The sequence below is a fragment of the Nannospalax galili genome, unplaced genomic scaffold (genome assembly GCF_000622305.1).
Source record: "Nannospalax galili isolate Female #2095 unplaced genomic scaffold, S.galili_v1.0 scaffold456, whole genome shotgun sequence".
NCBI lineage: Eukaryota > Metazoa > Chordata > Mammalia > Rodentia > Spalacidae > Nannospalax > Nannospalax galili.
The window spans coordinates 117415-129381 of NW_008337055.1; the positions used below are offsets into that span (position 1 = coordinate 117415).

At 42.8% G+C, this 11967-nt stretch overlaps 1 protein-coding gene across 1 annotated transcript; it reads left to right on the plus strand.

Moving 5' to 3' along the window:
- The first annotated feature begins 3224 nt into the window (after positions 1–3224).
- On the plus strand, positions 3225–7293 carry LOC103733135 (putative vomeronasal receptor-like protein 4). The gene is made up of 2 exons (XM_008831904.1): positions 3225–3233; positions 6391–7293. Exon 2 carries the CDS (start codon positions 6391–6393, stop codon positions 7291–7293), a length of 903 nt encoding a protein of 300 aa, XP_008830126.1. The 5' UTR covers positions 3225–3233.
- The last annotated feature ends 4674 nt before the right edge of the window (positions 7294–11967 follow it).

An 11967-nucleotide genomic window follows, 5' to 3' on the forward strand; every position in this document is an offset into this window, starting at 1 on the left:
ACAAGTCTTGGATCTAACATTAATCTCCCTAGAGCTCTTTTTCTCTACAAACCCTACATTCTGCATTTCTTTCTGCCCCACTTGCTGTTTTTCACTGTAGATCACCATAATATTTGCCTTTAATAACCATGCCACTCACTCAACACTAGGCTGTCTTGAAATTTCCTCTGTCAAAGAAAGTAGTCCAACACTTTTCAGCTTAGCCTCAGACAAGCTCTAGGCAGACAGAGAAGGCTCTAGGCAGACAGAGAAGTCAGACTCTGCCAGATTATCCCAGTTGCTGCTAAGTCCTTGTTTCCCTCTGGAACTACATTGTACTCAGCACTACTTTCTTCCAGGCTCCTTCTAGATGGGCCCATTAAGCTCTGCTTACAGAATTGAACTGCTTTTCTACTCCAAACTTCCAAAGTCATCCACGTTCCTCTAAAAACCAACATGGTGAGGCTCTTGGAAACAACAGCCTACTCCTGGTACCAACTTCTGTGTTAGTTACTTTTTTGTTGCTGTGATAAAACACCATGACTAAGATCAGTGAGAGAAGGAACAGTTTATTTGGCTTATGGTTCCGGGGTGGGGGTGTCCATCGTGGTAGGGAGGCCTGGTGGCAGGAGGTAGCCAGAGAAGAAAGCCAAGTGATCACATCTTCAAGCAGGCACAGGAAGGACACTGGAATTGGGCATGGCTAAATACCCTCAAAGCCCACCTCCAGTGATGTGCTTCCCCCAGCACGGCCACCTGAAGGTACCATGACCCTCCCCAAACAGAGCCATGAACTGGGGACCAACTCTTCAAATACTTGGAGCTTATGGGAGACACATTCGAACCTGCACAACCTCCTATGAAGAAAACTTTGTGTCGTTGTTTTCAAAACAGAATGAAAGCCCCCTGGTGAATTTATGTCTACTGTGTTCCTCCAGAACATTCCTCCACTCAGCATTGAATTGCTGAATGATGGCAGATTAAATCTGAATCATTGTTTTGCTAAATCTGTTTCAGCTCCCCTACATGGTAATAACTTGTACATTTTGTCAACTAAAATAATTTCAAAGTAAATTATACTTGTAGATTCATGACATTATCATTACATCCCATGGGGGCAAAATTTGTATTACAGTGTCTACTTTGGACAAGCTGTCATTTAATAAAATGCTTAAAAAAAAAAAAGGAAAAAATAAGACAAAGTTGCATACACACAAAAGAAGGACTTCTTGGTGAGGGCATGCATCCTTCCTTCTGCATCAAGTCAGAACCCAGAGCAAGAATCAGACAGCACCTCCCAGGAAGTCCCACTGGGCTCTGCCCAGAGACCACACTGAAGACTAGCCACTGGACGTGACCTCTTCCAGTCTCAGAAGCTTCTTTCAAATTGGACCCTGGCTTTGAAAGTTAAAGGAGGGGAAGGGGCGGGACAGGAAAAAAGTCCACGACCCCCGGATGCCCTGGGCACTTCTCCTCACCACAGCCTCCTTGTCACCACACAGGCAGGATCATTAGGACCAGAAAGTTTCTGGCTGAGCAAATGCCAGGCACCAGGGAGCGCACAGAGCTGCCTCCCAAATGGAGACCTGCGGGGGGAGCCTTTTCCCCTGGCGAAGCCCAAGTCCTGACAGCAGTGAGAGCTGCGGTGAGACCTGGGACTGGAGGGTGATAAACAGGGCCTGGCAGGTGCTGGGAGGACACCACCCACAGCCGCCACTGACTGCACAGGTGAGTGCTCCCTCCCTGGTCTGCTGATTGGGGCCGCCTTTGACTCTGGGTGGGAAGCTGTTAGCAAGGCTGGCTAGGGTGAGAGAAAGGTCTCACTGTCCCTGTCACTGAAGAGGAGGAAGGTTTCAGGACCCTGGGAGGACGCAGCCTGTCACTTCCCACCTGCCATCTAGAATTCTTATTCTCTTCATGAGAGAGCCTGTGTGCAGCAGGGTGTGTGGTGCCTGTGCCAGAGCCTTTCATTACACGGGCCAGGGAGGGACAGGAGAGAGTGAAGGGATTTCAGCCTGCCTGTGGGAAACCTTTACATTTCGCTTTCTGCACGGCCTTTGTGTGTTTTCCCTCACAGAGCTGAAAGAATAACACATACCTATAAGCCCATCATTTGGAAGATAGGAAGGTTTCCACAAATTCAAGGCCAGCCTGAGCTATATATCAAGACCCTGTCTCAAAAAATTGAAAAAAAAATTATTGAGAATTTCATACCAGCATATGAGCACTCAAAAAAATTTTAACCTAGGATCTGGAGAGGTGGCTCAACTTTTAAGAACACTGATTGTTCTTGCAGAGGACCCAAGTTCGAGTCCCAGCACCCACATGGTGGCTAACATCCATAACTACAGTTCCAGGGGATCCAACGCCCTCTTTTGACTTCCTCTGGCACTGAATGGCATGCATGCCCTTACACATATGCAGACAATACACTCGTACACATAAAATAAAAATAATAAATAAAATATTTTTAAAAATACTTTCATATATTAACAAAACTAATTTTGTTGTAAGTTCTGTTACATTCTAATTATTACAAAGAACATTCTTTGAGTCATTATTTCTTTTAGTAACAATCCTCCCATAATTATTATTTTTATTCCCTAGAAGTATGATTTCCATTGACTGAGACCAAAAAAACAGACAAAAATTAGGAAGTGTTTTTTAGTAAGAATCAGCATAACTCATCATCTAAACAATGGCACTTACGAAGCCAAGCAGGAGGCATTCCCGTTCCTGCAATCCCAGCACTTGGGAACTGAGTCAGGACTGTGAGTTCCAGGCCACCCTGAGTTACATAGTGAGAGCCTGGCTCAGAAAACAAACAACAAACAAGACAAAGCAGAGACAAAAATGCCATTTTGAGAGAAGGAGAAACACTAAATAAAATGAGGTTACTCTGATAAACAGTGACTGGGAGCTGAAGCCTGCGTAACCTGTCCTGAGCTGTTCATTTAACGATACCCCGTCCTTGCTTCCTTCACCCACATGAGCTGTCTTCTCAGCACACAAAAGCACTTGCATCAAAAATTGCTCTTTTGTATCCATATCATAGTTTTCTCTGAATAGAGTGACTTCTAGATTTCCATTTCTGAGAAACATGTTGAGCGTCTGGAGAACATTTCCTGGTATAGGTCACAAAAATATGCTTAATAAAATTGTTTAAAACTGTAACAGAGCAGAATAAGCCAGAAGATAAAAGCCTGCGGAACCCAGAAAGCGAGCAGGGGACATGAACAGCGCTTGCCTTGAAAGTTTCCGTGGTCCTTCCTGCTTCAACAGGAAGGCCAGAGGCATTCTTGGCATGTAAATAAGCGGGGATGTGGTTTAGAGACCACTTTTCTAATGTGGGGTCTGAGAGATCATATCCTTGGGGGTCTAGCGTCCCTTAGTCTTCAGGATGGGGTAATTTAGACTTCTTCATTATGATTTTTTGTTTCTGAATTTTCTGTTTCCTAGACCTAAGGTATAACAGCGTATACTTACATAGAATTATGGAAAGCACACTTGACACTACCAAGGGCTTTGAGACAATGATTCTTTAGTGCATATGTCAGCGCATTGAGCCCAAACAGTGCACAGTACATGGCAGAGCACCATCTCCTCTCTGGTTACAGGTGAGAATTTGGTTTTAAACTATGTAATTATATAAAAGGCCAGGCATATAGCAAACAGAAAAACCAGGATTTGAACTCAGTGCGATTGATTGCAACTGTGTTCTTGTGAATCTTGAACCTTGTGCCTCAGGCTTGAGGATTGTTGGGTAGGCATTTCCTCCGAGGAAACTAGAACTGAACCCCCTAGAAACAGACGCTGCTGAGAAATGCTGAACACACTTGGAAAAAGCGGAGGGGTAGTCGCCATTTTGGAAAGTCTTGCGCTGATGGCAGAGGTCTCAAATATGAGAGAGGAAGAGCCCATGAGAGTTCATATCTTTGTAAGTGACCCTCTCTAAGCTTTGTTTGGAAGCCCAAATAAATATTCTTAGTCCCCAAACTGTAACTTAAGAGGAACATTGTGATGGTTTAGTTAGAACCCAGCTCTCTGGAATCCCCTAGAGAACGTGGGTCTCTCAAGGGAAATTTTGGTGTGACAAGGATATCCCTAAAGCACCAAGAATATGTGTCCAAACCCATACAGGTCATTTGCTATAGAGACCCTGTTGATGAGGTTCACACATGCTGGAACTTGCTGCGAATGAATTTTTGAGCATACATGCAAAGACTTTATCTGGAGCAGATATGAGTGTAGTTTTTGTCTAGTTTAGGTAAAACAATCTCTAGATAAGAATGGACAACTTCCTTAGTCTACAATCTATTAGTGATGTCTCAGAGAACAGAGTGGATCATTTGAAACATAAGTATTCTGATCATTAGAACATCCATGAGGAAATACAGAATGTAAAACTGTCCATCTTTTAAAAGACGGTTCATGTCCTCTAGGATAAGGGGAAGCCTGGAACTTTAACCCATGTCTGCCTGTGAGGGTAGCTGAATGCCCTTCTGACTGCTCCTCCAAGGGGGGTAGTCTTTTGAGTTTTGTTTTTGCTTTTGTTTTGAATTAGCATAAAAGCAGCAGGTTTCCTCGTGGCTTATTTACACACTCAATTTTGTTTCTCTCCCAATTTCCTGCTGAAGGAATTTTCATCTCTAACTTTCACCTGGAAACAGGCTAACTCAAGTATCTCTCCCAGTTGGTTTTTAGGCTCATCTTTGTGACTGATGTGTAATCTTGAAGCTATATATACCTACCTGCTTTAGTCATTTTTTTCAAACTTCCTTTTAAGTCATCAACAGTAAAGTAACAGTAAAGTCCCCAGGTAACTTAGGGACTAGGTTGAAAGACAGTGTCTCTCCGTGTGCCCACTGTCCACAGCAGGAAGGAAGCAGGTACCCAGGAAGTGCAGCCTGGTGCATTCTGGGAAAGTGTAGGAGATGAAAGTCTGAGCTGATCTGTGCACAATGAGGAGTGGGTAATTGTGAAGGGAAGGACTGGGACATGGTGTGAATTCCTGTGGTAAGGTAAGTGCTAATGTTGCATTTTTTTCTGTGTTGAGAGTATTTTAGAAATCTTGGCAGCTGATGACTGCTGGATGAGGGAGAGCTGATCTTCTTTAAGCTGATCTTCTACATAGGCTGACTAGACTCCAGTGGATGAACTTACACAGAGAGACATCTGGATTGAAAGGCTTGATTTGGTAGGCCTTAACATATACAACACTATGCACAAGTTCTGGTGGCAGGGATGAAGGGGGTTCAAATGGGGGAGGGAGTTTAAAATGCACAAAAATTCAATAAAAATATACATTGAGAAAAAAGAAAGAGGGATAGGAAAGAGGTGCTAACTATGCAGCAAAAGAAGCAAGGTTAACATATGAAGCTCTTGTGTTTTGGAAACAGTGAAGCAAAAAAAAATCAATTTCTCTTTCAAAAGCTCCTTTTCACTAAAATGGAGAAGAAAGAGAAACAAGGCATCAATTATGAGTCAAGGGTCACAGCATGACGTATTAGGGAGGCTGGCCTCCGGGGATGGTAGTTTCTGATGTAGATATCACTAGACGTGTCAAAGATCAAAACACTTAATCCATAACAGGTATCTTTGAATCCTTAGCAAGGAGCTCTGACCTGGGGACTATTCTGATGGTTCCTTCACAGTGTCCTCTTAGGAAATGGACAATAAGAACAGGACAACGGGAGCAGAAAAGAAATCGACTTCAATGTAGTTATTTATAGGCAGAAGGTAAAGATCACAAATTCCTCCCACATGGAACTGAGGGCCTGGACGGTTCTATTCCCCAAAGTCAGGAACCTCTGCTCCTTATGGTGAAAGAAAACCAATGAGGCTGGGGAGAGGGAACAGCTACTCCATGTGGCCAAGTCAATTCTTTTGTCAGAAGCTACAAATCTTTATTACTCAACATTGTTTTCAGAGATGGATGCACACAGGATCCCAAAGAGGGTCTGGGTGAAACCCAACACCACCCAGTAGCACAGGGTCATATGGTGAAAGTGAACAGTGATGAGGAAGGCAGATAAAGCTAACCCTCAGGATTAGGTTTGCATAGACCCTGACTGAGTGACAGATTTTTTGAAAGTTTTTGTCTAGGAAGAGGATCACCACATAAAGTTTGATTTGAGGGACACAAAGAAGGTTCTTTTGGAAAGGTGGGTAAAGAGGCTATTCTATTCTTCATGACAGCATGAGAATAATGTCCAAATGGTGCATATCATCACTTCCAGCTGAGTTAAAGAAAGACATAAACTAGATAAAAAGCAAACAATGAGCTCAGTCACCCACTGGGAAAGAACATATCTCAGAAACTGCTTTTAACACTCAAGGGAGCCTAGAGGAAATTCTCACTTCTCTTTCTCTCCAAACATATTTTTTCTAGATTGATCATGAATTAAGAAGATGATTTGGGGTGACCTTATTCAGAAAATGATCTTATTTTATCTTACTGGATCTGGAATTTTGGCAAATGTCTTAATATTTGTGAGGCATGTACGCACATTAGTCGTGGGTCCTGAGAGAAAACCCATGGACCTTATCCTCATCCACTTGACATTTTCAAACACAATCATTATTTGTCACACAGGGATCATAATTGTGGCAGCAGTTTTTTCTTTCAGGGAGTTCCGGGGTGATTTTGGTTGTAAAACTGTGGTCTATCTCTCAAGAATGGCCCGGGGCCTTTCCATCTGCACCACCTGTCTCCTCAGCATGGTCCAGGCTGTCACCATCAATCCAAGAACCACCCTATGGACAAAGCTCAAACCACAGACTACACGGCAAGTTCTTCCCCATCTCCTCCTCTTCTGGGTCTTTAATTCTCTGATAAGCTCCAACTTGCTCCACTACATCACAGCAGGCAGCAGTGTGAACATGTCTAGAGTTGGAATGTATGCTGGGTATTGCTATATGGTGCCACCCAGGCTCACAGTTAGGTTACTTTTCCTCTCTCTAATGACTATTCGTGATGCCATCTTTCAGACTCTCATGGGCTGGAGCAGTGGCTCCATGGCTCTCCACCTGTATAAACATCACAAGCGTGTCCTCTACCTTCACAGCTCCAGGTTTGCGAACAAGTCCAGCCCAGAAATCAGAGCTGCACAGAGCACTCTCATTCTCATGGCCTGCTTCCTCTGCTTTTATTGGGCAGATTTCATTTTCTCCTTCTACATGGGTTCCACCTTGACATATGATTCCTCAACACTAAATATTAAAATATTGTTAGAACTTGGTTATGCCAGTACCAGTCCCTTCATCCTGATCAGCAGGGGCATCCATGCAGCTAAACCCTTGTGTGCTCACTGAGGACTGCAAACAGTACATTCTACATCCAATGTGAACTAAAGTATATATGTTAGGAATGATTTGTCCAGATGTTCTAATCTACCAGACCATTATATTAATAATCTAGTACAGGAATTGCCTAGCCTAAGGATAGTTCAAGGGTTCAAGAATAGTCACAAGATATCATTATCAGCCCCCCAATATACTGTCACTGTCATGTGACATTCTTGCTTATCTAGGAAAAAATTTTGGATGTGTCACTACTCCTAGACATCAAAATTTGTTATTTTCCTGGAGCCTGAGCTTTTAATCAAACAGGAATCCCTGACAGCTTCCTACCTCTGTGTTCCCTCAAGTGGACCTCAGGTGTGGCCTTCTAAGAAAAGTTACTTAGCACCTACTAAGTATGAGCCATAACTTCCCAATGAACAATAAGTATAAGGGCAGACAGGAGATACCACTCATCTAAAGTCAGCTTGCAGGACAGACTGAAGATGACCATGAGGAAAGATAACTGGCCTCTAGGACCTTGTTCATGTGATCTCACAGCAATGGTGACAGATGCACAAGATCCATGCAAACTTCCTCAGACCAAAACACAGCGTAGAACTGAGAAAATGGGCAGCAGGCCCCAACCTCAGCCTAAGAACTATTGGCAGTTGGTTACTGCTGGGTGAGAGTTGATCTTCTTTAAGGGAGAGACTCTAGAGAAGCTGACTAGACTCCAGTGGATTAACTGCACTACGGGACCTCAGGGTACACAAACTTGACTCAGTAAGTGCATATATATATATATATATATGTATGTATATATGTATATATATATATGATAGCATGAAATCTGGTGGGGGGGAATATGGGAGGCTGCAGATGGGGAGGGGCTATAAAGATAATTAGGATGTTTATTATGAAGCACACAATACATTTAAAAAAAGAATCGAGGTCCCAGATTTAAGTCCACGCATTTACCTGTTTTTGCCAATGTGGAAGAATGAAACTAGGTCCGTATCTCTCACCCTGCACCCTGTTCTCATCTCCAAATTAATAAAAAAAACCTTGACATAAGGTTGGATACCCTGAATCTGATAGAGGAGAAAGTGGGCAATACACTAGATGTAGAACTTACAGGCACAGGACAGGACTTATGAACAGGACCTAAGTAACACAGGTACTAAAAACAACTATTGACAAGCAGGATCTTAAGAAACTGAAAAGTTTCTGTACAGCAGAGAATACCATCACTTGAGATAAGAGGCATCCTCCTGGATGGGAAAAAAATCTTTACCAGCTATAGAAAGACTAGAATATACAAAGATCTCAAAAAACAAAGTATCAAGGAAACCAACAACCCAATCAAAATTTTCAGGAAGGGATAAACAGAGTTCTCAAAAGAAGAAATGCAAATGGATGATATTTTCTTTAATGTACACATTTGGTAGTCATCAGGGAATGCTAATTAAAACTACTTTGAGATTTCATTTTATCCCAATCAGAATGGATGGTTAAGATCCTCAAAAACTCTGGCTAGAATGTAGGGAAAGGGGAACATTTACTCCCCTGGTGAGAGTATAAATTGATACAGCCAGTATGGAAATCTTTGTTAGGTTTCTGGAAGGCTAGAAATAGAACTACCACATGGTCCAGCTATACCACTCTTGTACCCAAAGGACTCTGTATCCTACTGCAGAGATACTCATCCATGTTCATTGTTGATCTATTCACAACATTCAGAAAATGGAAACAGCCTAGATCTCCACCACCTGAGCAATGGGTAATGGAAACATGCTACATTACACAGTGGATTATTATTTGGCTGTTAAGGAAAATGAAATTCTGAACTTCACAGATAAATGCATGGAACTGGAAACAATCGTCCTGAGTGAGGTGACCCAGACCCAGAAAGTTAAATATCACAAGTTGTCTCTCATGAATTGATGCTAGTTTTGAATTCTTAGATATGTGTGGTTCAATGGAAAATCCTTAGAGTTCAAACAACCAGTAATGTGGTATGGTGGAGATCATTGGACAGAAGATAGAATGCAGTAATACAAAGAGGGATGGAAAAGGAAGGGTTAAATAAGATGGGGAATGGGGGAGCACATGGAGGGATAACTAACACTTGGGGCATTTTTAAAAAGTCAAATGGTAACCTACTATATATAAATATATATATTTATTTATATACATTATAATATGTATGAATTAGTGACTTTTCTGTTGCTGTGATAGAAACACTGACAAAGGCAATTTATAGAATGAAGAGTTTGTTTGAGCTTACAGTTCCAGGGGCATTACAGTCCATCATGGCGGGAGGCGTGGTGGCAGAGGTGGCTGGAGGAGGAGCAGAAGCTAAGCTCTCAAATCTTCGAGCAGGCACAGGAAGCACAAAAGCAACTTGAGACCCAGCAAGGCTTAAGAATTCTCTAAACCAGCCTCAGTGATGGTTTCCCTCCAGCATAGCCATACACTCTAAGAACTCTCAAAACAGCACCACCAACTGGGGACAGAATGTCCAAATACTTGGACCCTATGGGAGACATTCTCATTCCACAATACATAAATTATAATATAGAAATATATATTATACTATAAAAAGAGTTCACATGGAGTTGTCTTATAATGAAGAGACAGCGGCCCTACCAGATAGCATAGATTAAGAAATTTAAAACCTAGTGCCAGGAATGGACTCCCTCTTTTGGATTTGTTGACCAAAGAGATTCCATAGATCCTCAAACAAAATTGGCTCTTGCCAATGTGTCGGGACTCAGGTTTGCTTTGCTTAGCGGGGGGACCTACTGGCTTTGGGGCAGAGAGACATGATCGGTGACAGAGCCTTAGACCCTGGGACCTGTGTCTTTTCTACAAGCTGCTTTATTTTAAAATTCAGAAGGTTTTTATACATCCCAAGGAACTAGCAGTCACATGGGATATGTCAGTCACACACAAAGATTTAGGTTACAAAGAAACAGGACATTTAGTCTGTAAGTTGGCACCAGAAGGATTCTTAAACTTTTACTCAAGGTTATCAATGCCCATCGGGTAATTAATTGGCGGGCCAAGAACTTGGACTTAGACAGACCCCAGGCTGTATGGAAGAATCCATCACTATCATTCTGATAAATGGATATAATACTAAACAATTCCTAATGACTTATTGTTATACCATAGATTAGTGCAGATCAACTCTCACCAAAGAAACTTCTTCTAGCCGAAGAGAGTAACACAGAGAGACACAACTGGTCAATATGCAAAGAATAAGGACCAGTGGAGCCCTTGGCCCCAAGTGGGACACTTACATCACACACTCTCCTCTCAAGGTTCAAGGATCAGTGAGGAGAGAAAGCAGAAACATTGTAAGAAGAGGTCATGGATGAATACAATGGAACTGTATTTCTTGTATACAACAGAGCAGCTACATTTATGAACCCAGAGCACTTGTGACAGCTTGTACAAGGTCTGCACGATCCCAAGCCAGGTGAAAAAAATACAGCGTGGATAGCAAGAAGCCCCATGAGCTATTGATTGACCAGGCCCCATGTAAGGGAACCACACAAAAAAAGCATTTGGGGAACAAAAGATTCAACTTGATAGGCCTTAACTAATAATAGAGGACATGAAGGGAAGGGAGTCAGGATGTGCAGTGGATCTGAATGGGAATACATGAGGGCTCTGAATATCACTGAAATACTTTTTATGGTATTCTCAAAGAACCAAGAAAATATTTTTTAATCCATGGTGGATAGGTGTGTCCTCCAAAAGAACCAGTTTCAGCTGAATATCTGAACCCTAGAAGACTCCATAGAGGGAGAGACAGTCACCCCTCCCATCCGATCGGTCAGCTTCAGTTGCATGAAGGGGTGCGTCTAAGGACAGACACAGAGGAAGCCAGGGAGGCCACAGGAAGTCACTATCTTGGTGGCACTCTGGTGGCGGTCAATCTGAAAAGACTCAGCTGAGATGTAGGGGGAAAGCCCATGGGTGCATGCCTTTGTCTTTTGTTTTATTCAATATTTTATTAATTTGTTTTTTTTATGTGCATGTGTGTTTTGCCTGAATGTAAGTAAGTGCACCCATGTAGTACAATACCCTTGGAGGACAGAAGAGGCTGTCAGATCCCCTGGAACTGGAGTTACAGACAGTTGTTAGCTGCCATGTAGGTGCTGGGAGTTGAACCCAGGTCTTCTGCAAGAACAGCCAGTGTTCTTAACCACTGAGCCATCTCTCCACCCCGGATGCATGCCTTTGTGAATAACTGTCTTCCAGACATCAGAAACTCTATACAAAAACCCGAATAGAATGCATTGTGCTGGCTTTGTCAGTCGGTCTAGGGACACTGTTGGGCCTGGGAGCCAAAAGAATGCAAGCATGGGCCTCCTAGAAGAGAATTTGGCTTTACACATTGGCACAGCAAGCAGGATACAGAGGATACAACAAACCACGGGAGTTTGGGAAGAGCAATGATGTTGTCTCTGATATGGAGAAAGGCTGAAGCAAAGTTGGGGGAGGGGAGAATGTGGGAAATCCCCATAATCATACTGGGGTTAGCAGCAGTCACGTGGATTACACAGTGGATGAGATATCTAACTGAAATGAGGCCACCTGCATGGATGAGGACAAGTTCAATGGGGGAAATCCCCAGGTGGCCACCATCTTGTGAAAGGCGTAAAATAGCACAGTTGCTAGAACAATGGGGGT